We start from the raw sequence: 15,145 nt of genomic DNA, 5'->3' as shown, positions 1-15,145 counted from the left end.
ATGGGAGAACATACTATATATAGCCCTTAATAAGTACATTTATATATCAACCATCATTTTGGCCATTGTTTGTAATTAGATTCAAAATGATTAATGCAAGAGAACACAGCAAAAAATAAATAAATAAATAAATAAATAAATAAAATAAAAAGTTTAAAATGATCAAGGCATGTTTTCCCACACTGTTTTTCACTATACATAAAGACAAGGAAGAATATTACTTAATAATTTTAATTGAATATCACAACATAGTAATAAACAGCAATATTTACCTTCGCACATGGTTTAATAAAACATTTTAAAGCGTGTAATTCAATGCAGGTATGTTTGTCTGTGAACATTTTTGAGTGATGACGATAATGAATAGTAGAATCAGAGCTTTGAATCAAGAATTGATTAATTGAAATATAGACAGTTTGAACTGATTTATAGAAATGAATCAAACTTATCACTTGTAACGCCTTTTTGCCATTTTCAACCATTTTCTGTCTGCTGACAATCATTGCAATGTTCACAATGTTGCTAAATTTGATATTAACAGAAAAATCATTGTGAAAATATATCTTGAATATTTAATATATCACCTATCCCAAGAATAATAAACAAGTAAAAAAAGACAACGTCTAATAGTTTTATACACTAGATTAAAATGTTTATTTGCCATTTGTTCTAGCATAGATATGTTCTTCATTGTATAAATGGCACATGTGTAATATTACACATTCCAAACAAAGAAATGAAGAACCAAGATAAAGAATTCAGTTTTTTCTTGTCTTGTTCTCCCAGTTTTTGGCACACAGTCTAGAATCAAAATGGCACCCAAAGAAACACCCTAGTAAGGAAGTTACATAAACGCTCAAACTATTCCTTAGCATGGATGCAAATTTTATAATGATCCTTGGCATCCCTTTCCCTCGGGGTGTCCCGGACACACTTGGCTGTCAATCAAAACTACAATGGCCACCCATGCAGCCAGCGACTGTCTGAAACTTCCCTCATATCGTTGGCCCCTCTGCTGGGTCAGCCGGATGTAAGCAGGGCATGAAGGCATACCTCAGTGGGCACTGGCAGGCCATGAAATCCAGGCTGACTCGCAACCCCTCACTGACACTCCCATCAGGGTCTGTTCTTTTAACTGGCTTATCGCTTTGACACATCGGAGGGTCGCTCTGTGAATGAAATCCTCATAAGTTGAAGAAGTTAATAATAATCAGGAAAGAGCAATACCTCAGGGGTTTTTGGTAGCCAAGGATCAGAAGCTTTATCTCTGAAAAGGAAGCATAATGTGGTTTTCTCCACTCAAAGGAACAAAACATCTTTTGAGATGTTGTATTGTGTTTAAAAATATATTTCTCAGAATTGTGCCTGTGCAACTGTAGCCAGCTGGTACATGATAGCTGTGCAGAGAGTAAACCTCCCTCTCCTGGCCTTAAGAAATGCACTAGCGACCAAGGCTTGAGGCCATGGCTTTTCTTGCCTCCTTGCTGGTGTGTCCGCCTCCCATGCCGAAGATCGCCGGTTCGAATCCCGCTTGGGTGGGTTGAGACACCTGCAATGTAAAAAGTGGATCTCTGCAGTTGTTCTCTTAAAGAGTTGGTTCAACTAAAAATGTCATTATTTCATAATTTTCTCACCCTCATGTTTTTCCATATCTATTTTTTTTTTTTTTTTTTTTTTTTGGAATACTTATGGAGATGTTGGACAGAATGATGGTGACTGACAGCTGCAGTCCCCAGTCACTTTTATTGTAGGGAAAAAGGATACAATGAAAGTGAATGGTGACTATGGGGCTTACATTCTGCTTAACGTCTCCTTTTGTGATTCACAGAAGAAGAAAAAATTATATTTTATTAATATGGGGTTGGCGTAATCAGTGGCATGAGTTTGTGGTGGGTCTGCCTGTCTGTACAACCAATAGAAAACATTCAAATTAACCTAAAAAAAAAAAACCTTTGGCTAAATTTTATTAAATCATGGACAATGATTTAACATGTTTAAAATGAGTTTTCTTAAACTAAAATTACCATGTAATTTCAACTTGCATACTTCAAGTACAGGAAACCTAACTGAATCAAGTAAACCCAACAAAATTTAACACGTCAAAATAACTCATATGAAAATCTTAATTAATGCTAGAGCTAGTAACAGGAAATATTAGGATACTAAATACATGCTGGTAGGAAGCACTACTGAGTGCAACTTGGTCACTATGCTATGGTTAGCACAGCAATTGCTCAATGGATAAAGCAAAATGTAAAATACTCAAACTATATTTGGTCTCAAGCTCCACTCTTCACCATGAAGGTAACCCCCCAAAATAAAAAATAAAAGAAACAATTCTTCTAAATCTCAACATAACAAAACATTAAACACTAACAAGTCTCCCCATTTATATTCATCTTGCACAAAGACACATAAAATAATTGTAACATTTACTCCCCCTGTCGAGTCCCATGCAAAGCGTGCTGGAAACTAGAAATCCTCTGCCAGTTTTAGTTAATGAAACAAAAAAATATTCATGTTGTCTCAACACAAATGGATTAAGTAAAGCTGATAGGACACTTTTTTGTTAATTCAACTCAATTAAGTTAAGTTCCCTTGGTTATATGATTTTTTTTTTTTTTAGTAATATGAACATGGGAGGATTGAGTAAAACTGATGATAGGGAAAGTTAAATTTTTTTGTGTACTTTTGTTGGTGTAACCTAATGTAGTCCAGTCATTAATATTTTTTTTAAAAACTAGTTAATTTAGGTGTTGCCATATGGAGGACATTTTTAGGTAATTGCTGTTTTTTACAGTGAAAGACGCACCAATGGACATGCAGCCCATATTATATATACAGTATTTCAGAAATAGATGCTGGGTTTCAATGGGTTTTAGGTGTATGGCAGGTTTTAAGTGTCTAGAAATAGTCTTTTTTCACATCCTGCCTTATTGTAAGTTTCCTATTAGAAGTGTTCACTTTGTTGAACACTTTGATGTTCACACTATATGTAGTTCAAGAGGAAGCTATGTTTCAAACATTGATGTCCCACAGGTCCATCTGGCCCAGTAAACCTATGGAATTCACTCTTATTTATTTCTATTATCCTGTTTCCACACTTAGTGCATTTAAAAGCATCTGTGAATATGGTATCACAGCTAAGCTTCCACCCCGGATGGCTCATCTTAATTTGGATTATGATCCCAGGTGTCCCTCCCCTCACCTAATATTTCCAGGACCTGAGCCAATCCGGCAGGATTTAAAAATATCCTTGTCTTATTTAGAGCTGTATTTTTACAGCAGCAGCTTGTGAAAGTGAAGTCATTGTTGTCTCTGCCTGCTGTTCTTATGAATCATGTGTTATGCTCTGTTGTTCCTTGACAATTAAAGTGGGTGAACACACAATGTTCATTACTCTGATGTTTGACAATATGATGTGAGTTTATCAGTGAAGAAGTGATGTGAATCTATAATTAGATGTTTAGTATTGTGTGCTTATTTAAGAGACAGTGACTGCTTGTTAGGTGGGGTTGACATGCAGAAATACAGACAGACAGACAGACAGACAGATAGATAGATTGACAGACAGACAGACAGACAGATAGATAGATAGATAGATAGATAGATAGATAGATACACAGACAGACAGACAGAGACAGACAGACAGATAGATAGATAGATACACAGACAGACAGACAGACAGACAGACAGATAGATAGATAGATAGATAGATAGATAGATAGAGAGATAGAGAGATGATAGAAAAAGAAAAACATTCTGCTAAATCAATGTTAAAGTAATTCGTTTTTATATGAAAACATCTCTGCTAGGTGTGGTTGTGGAGAGAGCTTGTATTTTCCCTGACTGCTGCAGGATTATTGTGCGTGGGAATCTCTTCCGCACGCGCCGCCCACTTTATAAATGATGCGTGAAGGATCTGTCTAGTATCACACCAGTCTGAGACTTCAGAGAACTCAGGACCTCTTTTTCATCTTTTTGACTCTTTCCTATCACTTTTTAATAGCAACGGACGCTTTCTCCTCTTTTCTTCGCCGATGAGGCAGTCGCATAATAATCGCGCTCCGATGAACAAGTGCCGCGCGCTTCAATCTGTTAAATCAGGGAATTTCAAGCACAGATAGTAATAAATAGCCTTTATTTCCCCGATGTGGAATTGCTTTAGATTTGATGGTCCTTGGCGATGTTTAGACGCGGGATGGATTGCAGGATTTGCCTGTAACATGCGCGGATCGCGGGGATTCCCTCTAACACTGACGCGAACACGCTACTGATCACAGACTGTCACAGAGACTTGGAGATTGCCTGAAAATGGTCCAGAATGTGATATTGGTGTTTTTTCGCAGGAGACTGAGTCAGAGACCAGCAGTCGAGGAGTTGGAGAGCCGAAACATCCTCAAGCGTGAGTATGACATCTGTCAGATTGAGTGATTGAGACTGGAGAACATCTCGGATGCTTAAAAGATCTGCTTCCAAACACACACACACACACAAAAAAAAAAAAAAAAAAAAATCATTCTTGGGGGCTTTTTTCTACATATAAAGTACTTGTAGTAATGTGCTTGATCAGTTATGGTGGAGATGCCTGCAAATGGATAGTTACACACACACACACACACACACACAAAAAAAAAAAAAAAAAAAAAAAAAACATGGATTGGACATTTATAGATAATGGATAGTGTATAGTCACCATTTCCTTAGAACATGCCAAGGAAAGAAAAAGTCTTTAGGCTGGAATTTAACATTTTATGTTACAACAGGTTTTTTTTTTTTTACTTTTCAATGCCAAGGACCCTAAATATGATGATATCCTTGTGAGGAACCCCCTCCTAAAATGTAAAAGCAGCTTTGTATTTTAATTTATAAAGACCCAATTTTACTGTGTGAGAATAATAGTATGATATTTATAAAGAAAACATGTTATGCAAAATTAAATCATTGGCTTTTATATTGTCATTGTACTAAAGCCAAAAGATAAGATTAAAATATTATCTCTAAGTGATACAGTGTATGTTTTTCTTATCTTATTTTCATGTTCAGTTAAATTCAAATGTATTTATATAGCGCTTTCACAAAAAAATGTTGTCCCAAAGGAGCTTTACAAAGAATATAGCCTTAAAACTTCCAATGAGAAAGCAAAATGTTCTTGATATATATATATATATATATATATATATATATATATATATATATATATATATATATATATATATATATACATATAGTACTGTGCAAAAGTCTTAGGCACATAAGATGTTTCACAAAAACATTTGACTTAAGATGGTTATTTATATCTGCTACAGTGTGTCAATAGGAAATATATTATACATTTTATACTCCCAAACATTATTTTGCGAATAGAATAGAATAGAAGAACAGGGAGCCCTGCAACAGATGGCATGACCCTCACAGAGCCCCCCACTGAACATCGGGTCAGTCTGGGATTACATGAATACACAGAAGTAATTGAGACAGTCTAAATAAATAAAAGAACTGTGGTGAATTCTCCAAGAATCTGCCAACAACCAAGAAAAACTGTGTCCAGGTGTAAGTAGGAGAATTGGTGCCGTTTTGAAGGCAAAAGTGTTCACACCAAATCTTGATTTAGCTCTTTTTCTGTTTACTGGATTTTGTATTGACACAAACGTATCTAAACACATGAAAACTAGGCTGTCAATAGAATAAAATAATCTTGATGAATCTCATCATTTCCAGACAGTCTTTAAGAAACAGAATGAAACAGTAAAATTCTTTCATGTTAAATTCATACGTCAAAATTTATTTCTGCATTTTTACTCTTTATTTATTTATTTTTTCCCACGGACCACCTAGAACCACTTTGCAGCCCCCTGGGGGTCTCCGGACCCCAGTTTGTAAACCCCTGTGCATTTGCTTAAACCTTTTCTCTTTATTTCTATAATGTATCTATATTATCTATTTAGTTAATTTGCCCATTATTTAATGTTGTCTATTAAGGTCACATTTTATTTGTAATTATTTTGTGGAGCTGCCCGCAAATGGATGAAATGAACTTTTCAACATCAAGATTTTAGGTTAAAATTCTATGTACAATGGAGTGCATTTTAGGTGCTGTAACTGGACACCATTTTGCCATTTTTAATCACATTTTAGCTTTTATGTGGTTCACTTACAGTTGTAAATAGTCATGCAGTGTGACAGTATCTTTTTTAAAGTACAAATATGCCAATGCCTAATTAATAAGAGGTCATAAGAGTGTCCAATAATAATACAAGATTTCGAAACATGCTACTTAGATGAAAGATACTAGTTAATCAAATCCCTAAATACATTTTGTTAGTATCAGGGGTGGAAATTAATTTTTCAGGGCCATTTTATTCCATTTATAGTGCTTTTTTAAGACGCCATCCTTTAATGTCAAATACATACATTTAATCAATCGATTAACACTAATTTTCAAAACAATTATATAGGGTAATATAATATATTTTAGAGAGGCATGACTGTAATTTGAGCGCAGAGATTATAGGTGCAATCTGTCCAAAGCAGGTTGACACAATAATATCACTGATTACTGATTCTCAGGGCGAGACAGGATGGGATAAATTCAATTACACAGGACCACATGATCATAATCCAGATGAAACTGAGTTTAATTTATAATACTTATAATTACATTACATTTGAAAAAGGAATTTGACTTAATTGAAACAATTAATTATCTAAAAGGACAAAACAGTATCTATTGCATGCTTTAGGCTTTTCTTGAACATTGAAATTTAAATTGAATTCAAGTACGTATACATTTTAACAAAATACCTCAAAATGAAAAATCACATTGCTTAATTCCAACAAGTGTATTTTTAGCTGGACAGCTCCTCAGTCAATTACCCATGAGTCATGCAGCATGATCCTCAACACACTTGTGATGGGGAATGTTTATTTAGCTGAGGCCTTCATTCAGGCCTCTATCTTGGGCCGTGGCACCTGTGTGCTCTGACTCTCAGCAGTCTGTCTGCTGACTCTGGCATCTCGCCTGCCTGTCTGTGAGCACATACTTATGACATTCACATCTAAAGCTTTGGGATTTGAGAGAAGATATTAGTCAATACAAGGACAAGCAATAAGTAGAGAGTCCTGAGGCAACAGGTCAATAAACTTATTTTTAGAAGTGGTTTATTGTAGTTTAATCATACTAGATGCCAGACACGTGCATCCTGTATTTTTTCAAATTAAGTCCTTCACTGCACAGATTCAGATTATCCGAATCACACATATTTGACAGAGGTCGAGAAAAAAACACAAAGAAAATATGAGGGGGAAACGTTATCCTGTGCTGTCTAAGGACAAAACCTACTAAAGAAAGGCCCTAATCTGGTGCTCATGCATTATATGTTGGGGGTGGGGTGGGGTGGGGGGTGGTGCTGAGAACATGATGGCTGCTAAAACAGATGTTCAAGAGACCTGAGTCAGACAGTGGATGTAGCCATCAGTGAATTTATTATTAATTTAAAAAATAGCCTTAAGATTACATTAATCAACAATAATCAAAAAGAATCAAAAACAATTAAAAGTGATGTGTAATTTCTGCTGCATTAAACAGATTTGCAATAATAATTCTATATTTCTGAACATTATTTGTTCTCATATGTGATTTCTGTTGTCTTTGGATTTGTAGAGAGGAATGACCAGACAGAGCAAGAGGAGAGGAGGGAAATCAAGCAGAGGTTGAACAGAAAGGTACGTGTATGCAGCCTGTAGTTTGCAAACATTAGATCCTATCTATCAGACATATTTGAGCTAAAATCCCACCAAAATAAAAGCTCAGGCAGAACCTCACTGACAGAGCTGTATGGACATACATTTGTTTTTATGTGTCTGCTTTAGCAAGCAGTATACTTCCACAGTATATTGTCTTCTGAGCAGAGACCAGTAATACCAGTTTTAATTTATTCATGCAGCAGGATGTCATAAGCCCATAAATTCACAAATGTGCCTGTGAAAAGAATATGACAATGATTCATTTTCAAAACTGATAACATAGTAAGTGTAAAAGCATTATTACCATTAAAAAAATACAAATAAAAAAACTCTTTGACTGAACTTGATTCAGTTTTGGACAATAGTTCCACATGTTTAAAATGAGTTTTCTTAAAATAAAATTAACATGCAATGTCAACTAGTTGAGGCAATCTAACTAAATCAAGTACAAATATTGCATCCCAAAATAACTCAGATGAAGCTCTTAATAAAATGCTTGCAGTAACTTTTATTATGCTAAATACATGCTGGTGAGAAGCAATACTGAATGCAAGTTGGTCACTATGTTATGGTTAGCACAGCAATTGCTCAATGGATAAAGCAAAATGTTAAATACTCTATATGTATTGGTCCTCAACCTGAGCTCAAGCTCTACTTTTCACCATGATGGTAACTCCCAAAACTACAACAAACATTACAAAACATAAAACACTAACAAATATCCTCTTTTATATTCATCTTGCACAAAGACAGATAAAATAACACTTAATTTAAACATTTACTCCCCCGTCGAGTCCTATGCAAAAGCATCCTGGGAACGAGAAATCCTCTGCCTAGTTTCAGTTAACCAAGCCAAAAATATTAATGTTGTCTCAACACAAATGGATTAAGTAAAGCTGACAAGATTCTTTATTTATTTATTTATTTATTTTTTTTTTTAGTTGAATCAACTCAGTTAATTTAAGTTCCCTTGGTTACATGAATATTTTGAGTAATAAGAACATGGGGGATTGAGTAAAACTGACGATAGTGAAAGGTCAATGTTTTACAATGGCTTCAAACATGGCTCATCCAATCAGAATTTAGATTCAGAACAGTTATCTGTTTTATAGTAACAGTTTCCATGATGATGCTGCCAGCACAATGAATTGCAACTGGTTGGCTAAACCTCTCTCTCTTTCCAGCTTAACCAGCGGCCGACAGTTGATGAGTTGCGGGACAGAAAAATCTTGATTCGCTTCAGCGACTATGTGGAAGTGGCCAAAGCTCAGGACTACGACAGGAGAGCAGACAAGCCCTGGACAAGACTGTCTGCGTCAGATAAGGTGTGTACATTCAAAGTGCACAAGTGCCCTCTACAGGCCAGTACACCCTTTGTTTGACTTCCCTGATCTAATGTAAAACATTTAATATAACAAATATTAAGCTCTGTGTTGTATTGATCTTACACTATCTTATCATTCTATTTCATGTAATTAAATAATACAAGAATAAAGAAATTTAAATTGGACAGTTAAATAAATAATGACCAGGCCCAGATTTTTTTTGGGGGGGGGCGTACTCAGAGTACTACACTCTGATCATGACCAACACTTATAAAAACAACAAAAAAAAAGCAACATATTGTAGATCAAGTTATTATGCACCACAGATGTGGCACAGTATGACTGTATTCAAGTGTTCAATATTAATGAGTTTAAAATGTCTTCTTTATAGCTGAAAAGCAACCTCCTGTTGTATTTGATGTCATTTTGTACTGCGTTTTCCTCCATACGACTGGTTGCACCAGCGTGCCTGCTCATTGGGGACTCATTGTTGATATTTCTGTCTTGCAGGCAGCGATACGCAAGGAGCTGAATGAGTTCAAGAGCAATGAGATGGAGGTTCATGCGTCAAGCAAGCACCTGACAAGGTCGGTGTGTTTACTTTTTTTATTTGTTTCTACACATTGCATTGTGTTTATGTAACCATTCACTACTAAAAAAGAATAGCATATATGATAGATTACCTGTCGCAACTCATTTGCATGTCCTCTTGCATAACCGTTAAAGGTGCAGGACCATAGATCAATATCGGAGGTCATTCTAAATATAGCTGCATCCTTCCCATTCTAAAACTGCAGAACTTGTAGAATCAGCACGCATTAGTGCTTGCAGACATGTATAACAAATGCTTGCTCACATTTTGCTTACGCTTGTTGTACGTTAGACCTCATTTCTGCAGCCAAGAATAGGCACTAATAGCTGAGCAAGGTCCCTTTCACACACTGTTCTTCTATTAATACACATTTGATGGATGATAGTTGGGTTTCTGGTCGCACCACACTTACAGGTGTCTTTTCCCTTTGCACTGCAGGTTCCACCGACCATAGCAAGGTTTCTTCTGTGAAGAATTGCTAATGGTATCTCTGTGAAGTCAAAATCCTCAGGAGGCTTCGTCCCGTGCCCTAGTCCATGGGAACTCCATGGAGGGCCTGATATTTGGGCACTAGTGACCCTTGGAGGCTATGTCTCTGGCGCTTCAGCCTGAAGCAGCTCCAAACTCCACTCAGTCAAGCTACATGTCTGTAGATTATTGAACCTTTATACTTTTTCAAGGGAATCTTGAGGAATGGTGGAACACATAACAAAAAACAAAACAAAACAAAAAAAAAACATAAAAAAAGTGACTTTTTCTAATTAGACTGTTTTTGAATGGTCGCCTTTTGATGCCAATCAGGGAGGGAGGGGTCAAGCATGTGACTCATTTGAACCTTTTTCCTACACCAGTTTGGTGCTGTAGTGACATCCTAAACCGTTTCTGGGCTCCTCCTACTAAAACTTGAGTTTCATTTCAGCTGTATAGATGTTAGTCTGAGGAATAGAAATCATGTCTTACATTTGCAAGGACTATTTATTGTCTGTACAGTACAAGCTTTGGATTTTTTAAAGATACAACAATGTCTGTCTTCTTTTCTGAATGAACGAATTAATGGATGGATGGATGATAGATCCTCTTTGGGTACCATATATATACAGTGGCCCCAAAGTATTTGGACACTTAAGCCTCACTTAAAAATCTATGAATGTCTTTTCATTATATAACAAAATATCAAACCAATAATTTTTTTGAAAGAGCACCTATTATGGTTTTTCAAATATTACCTTTCATGTAGTGTGTTATATAGCTGTTTGTGAATGTAAAAAAGTGCAAGACAAATGGAGTTATTGACTCCCAAAAGAAAGAACCGATTCTGAACACCTGAAACGAGTCGTTAGTAATTCCAGACTTACTTCCTGTACTAACCCAAGTAATTTGGTAACAAAAAACCCACCTCTGGTTTTCATTGGCTGCTTGCGAACAGCTTTGACCCGCCCTCAAACACAACACTAAGTGGTAGACCAATCACAACAGACTGGGACATCTGACCAATCAGAGCAGAGTAGGCTCTCTGAAAGGAGGAGTTTAGAATGTATCCTTTAGAATGGATCATTGAATGAGTCGTTTTTGACACTGGGAAAAAAAGGTAATGCTGCAATTTAAATTATGAGCAAATTAAAGAGTTTTTTGATCTTGGATGCATGTAAATCTATTGTATGAGACCTTTAAAACAAAATTAGGCACGTTTAAAAACCATAATAGGTGCTCTTTAAAGAAATATAGCACAAACTCAATTTTCAAGCAAAATCTTTATAAAACAATAGATAAACTGTTCAAAATTAAGAGAAAAGTTATTTGGACACTTTCTGATCAAACGTTCGTGGAACATGTTGCATATTAAAATTTGCTGATCTACAGGACACCTGTGGTTGCTTGGCTAGGACACCTGTGTGAACTTGAGGGGAACTGACTTCATACAGCTACTAAAATTACCTTAAAAGTTACAGCTTAAAGGTAAAAGTGAAAAAATAGCAGAAAGGTGAAAACCTTTACAAAATTCGAGAGTTCTGGCAAACTTGCCACAAACTTGCAGCAAATTCGGCTCACATTATTTCACAATCAAATGAGCTTTGAGGCAAGCTCTTCATTGTCGCCAAAGGTTTGCTGCAAACTTCTGGCAAACATTTACAGGGAATCGCAAGCTCATTTGCATGTGAAAATATTGAGTGGGAAATTTGCGGCAAGCTTGTCAGAACTTCAGATTTTTTGTTAGGGAAAGCATCGTTTGTTTGCAAATGCCGCATAGTTTGATATTTTGTTATCTAATGCAATAACAGTAATAGGACTTGGAAATGTCCAAAAGGGTCCAAAAACTTTAACTGGCAACTTTTAATTGAACCAAACCTACTGATAACCCTTATTTTGACAGCTGATGTCTCTTCTGTTGAAGTCGTGTCCTCAGGAGGGAATTAGATTAGATTTCTTTCATGTCTTTTTGCAGTAGCATGTACAATAAATATGTACAATAGAGTCAAGTCTTACATAAGCTGTCGGGTAGTTTCACCGTCCTTGAAGAAAACACAAGAACATATTGTGGCAGGGCGGAGGGCGGGACCGGGCCGTGATGCTGCACATCCAGCCCCTAATCAGGCTGATCAAGCCCAAGAGGGATAAAGGCGACCGATGGCGGCAGTTCTAGAGAAAGAGAACTACAGGCAGCTGCCCTGTATGTGTTTATGTTTGTGTCTTTTTGTTTGATTAAATATTATTTATATTGTTAAGCCGGTTCTCGCCGCCTCCTTTCCACTGAACTCTGTTACACACATTATTTCCATTCACGCACATCTCACCAAGCTCTGAGGAGCAATGACAGTCTTTATTTGTACATTTATTTCTCAAGTGCTCAATTTATTTGTGAATAATCAAAGATTAAATGTTTGGCCTTATTCAATTAAAGTTGCATTTTAAGAAGTTCTAGTTTGTTTTTGTTTTTCCCCCTGTCATGGCATGAGAGTACCTGTTGTAGGCGGCCCAACAGAAAGCAGGTCAGTGCTTTCTGAGCTGGTTGGTTTGGTTCATGGCTTAGAACACTTTATAAAGGATTTTATGGCATCCCTATGGAAGAAATGAATGGGAAATTACTTCCAGAACTAAGACCGCTGAAGAAGTGGGCGGGCACTGTTACCTCCATTAAGATTATTTTGGAGACAATTCACACAGACACACAAACACTTTTCAGTGCTATTTCCTTTGCAAAGTGGGAGGTGTAATTTTACACAATGGCAATATCAAGACTCCTAGAATTATCATTTCCAATAGTGAATCATGCCGTGCACTGAGAACAACTAGCACTTCATATTAAGACATCTTAAAATTGAAAGGTTCCATTTTTTAATTAGTGAATGCATTAAGTATGATTAATTAACAAGGAACTATGTATTTTTACAACATTTATTAATCTTTGCAAATGTTAGTTTTTTTTTATCTAATTTTTTTAAATTGTTAGTTCATAATGTATTAACTGTTACCATATACAACTTCTAATAATAAAAAAAATATATACACTGGTGGCCAAAAGCTTGGAATAATGTACAGATTTTGCTCTTATGGAAAGAAATTGGTACTTTTATTCACCAAAGTGGCATTCAGCTGATCACAATGTACAGTCAGGACATTAATAACGTGAAAAATTACTATTACAGTTTCAAAAAAATGTTCAGAACTTCTTAAAATACTTCAAAGTGTTCTCATCAAAAAATCCTCCACGTGCAGCAATGACAGCTTTGAAGATCCTTGGCATTATAGCTGTCAGTTTGTCCATATACTCAGGTGACATTTCACCCCACACTTCCTGTAGCACTTGCCATAGATGTGGTTGTCTTGTCGGGCACTTCTCACGCACTTAACAGTCTAGCTGATCCCACAAAAACTCAATGGGGTTAAGATCCATATCACTCTTTTCCAATTATCTGCTGTCCAATGTCTGTTTCTTTGCCACTCTAACCTTTTCTTTTAGTTTTTCGGTTTCAAAAGTGGCTTTTTCTAGCAATTCTTCCCATAAGGCCTGCACCCCTGAGTCTTCTCTTTACTGTTGTACATGAAACTGGTGTTGAGCAGGTAGAATTCAATGAAGCTGTCAGCTGAGGACATGTGAGGTGTCTATTTCTCAAATTAGAGACTCTAATGTACAGTGCATCCAGAAAGTATTCACAGCACTTCACTTTTTCCACATTTTGTTATGTTACATCCTTATTCCAAAATGGATTAAATTCATTATTTTCCTCAATTCTACAAACAATACCCCATAATGACAACATGAAAGAAGTTTGTTTGAAATCTTTGCAAATTTATTAAAAATAAAAAACGAAAAAAAAAAAAAAAAAAAAAAACACATGTACATAAGTATTCACAGCCTTTGCCATGACACTCAAAATTGAGCTCAGGTGCATCCTGTTTCCACTGATCATCCTTGATGTTTCTACAACTTGATTGGAGTCCACCTGTGGTAAATTCAGTTGATTGGACATGATTTGGAAAGGCACACACCTGTCTATATAAGGTCCCACAGTTAACAGTGCATGACAGAGCGCCAACCAAGCCATGAAGTCTAAGGAATTGTCTGTAGACCTCCGAGACAGGATTGTATCGAGGCACAGATCTGGGGAAGGGTACAGAAAAATTTCTGCAGCACTGAAGGTCCCAATGAGCACAGTGGCCTCCATCATCCGTAAATGGAAGAAGTTTGGTTGGCCGCCCGGCCAAACTGAGCGATCGGGGAGAAGGGCCTTAGTCAGGATGTGACCAAAACCCGATGGTCACTCTGACAGAGCTCCAGCTTTTCTCTGTGGAGAGAGGAGAACCTTCCAGAAGAACAACCATCTCTGCAGCACTCCACCAATCAGGCCTGTATGGTAGAGTGGCCAGACGGAAGCCACTCCTCAGTAAAAGGCACATGATAGCCCGCCTGGAGTTTGCCAAAAGGCACCTGAAGGACTCTCAGACCATGAGAAACAAAGATTGAACTCTTTGGCCTGAATGGCAAGTGTCATGTCTGGAGGAAACCAGGCACCGCTCATCACCTGGCCAATACTATCCCTACAGTGAAGCATGGTGGTGGCAGTGTCATGCTGTGGGGATGTTTTTCAGCAGCAGGAACTGGGAGACTAGTCAGGATCGAGGGAAAGATGAATGCAGCAAATGTACAGAGACATCCTTGATGAAAACCTGCTCCAGAGCGCTTTGGACCTCAGACTGGGGCGAAGGTTCATCTTCCAACAGGACAACGACCCTAAGCACACAGCCAAGATAACAAAGGAGTGGCTCCAGGACAACTCTGTGAATGTCCTTGTGTGGCCCAGCCAGAGCCCAGACTTGAACCCGATTGAACATCTCTGGAGAGATCTGAAAATGGCTGTGCACCGACGCTCCCCATCCAACCTGATGGAGCTTGAGAGGTTCTGCAAAGAAGAATGGGAGAAACTGCCCAAAAATAGGTGTGCCAAGCTTATAGCATCATACTCAAAAAGACTTGAGGCTGTAA

General features: G+C 37.0%; 1 protein-coding gene across 2 annotated transcripts in view; it reads left to right on the top strand.

The window, feature by feature from the left end:
* The window catches only part of phactr3b (phosphatase and actin regulator 3b), a 99,025-nt gene extending 85,875 nt beyond the window's left edge, over nucleotides 1-13,150 (top strand). For both annotated transcript variants that reach the window (XM_051676579.1, XM_051676580.1), the window contains 5 exons: nucleotides 4,350-4,405; nucleotides 7,664-7,725; nucleotides 8,931-9,071; nucleotides 9,582-9,658; nucleotides 10,102-13,150. In XM_051676579.1, coding sequence (XP_051532539.1) covers nucleotides 4,350-4,405; nucleotides 7,664-7,725; nucleotides 8,931-9,071; nucleotides 9,582-9,658; nucleotides 10,102-10,117 — 352 coding nt within the window. In that variant the 3' untranslated portion in view covers nucleotides 10,118-13,150. The remainder of the gene's footprint in view (nucleotides 1-4,349; nucleotides 4,406-7,663; nucleotides 7,726-8,930; nucleotides 9,072-9,581; nucleotides 9,659-10,101) is intronic.
* Nucleotides 13,151-15,145: the final 1,995 nt, after the last annotated feature.

This window comes from Myxocyprinus asiaticus, chromosome 37 (assembly GCF_019703515.2).
Source record: "Myxocyprinus asiaticus isolate MX2 ecotype Aquarium Trade chromosome 37, UBuf_Myxa_2, whole genome shotgun sequence".
Lineage (NCBI taxonomy): Eukaryota > Metazoa > Chordata > Actinopteri > Cypriniformes > Catostomidae > Myxocyprinus > Myxocyprinus asiaticus.
The sequence above is the reverse complement of the archived record's forward strand: the minus strand, read 5'-3'. Positions and strand labels throughout refer to the sequence as shown.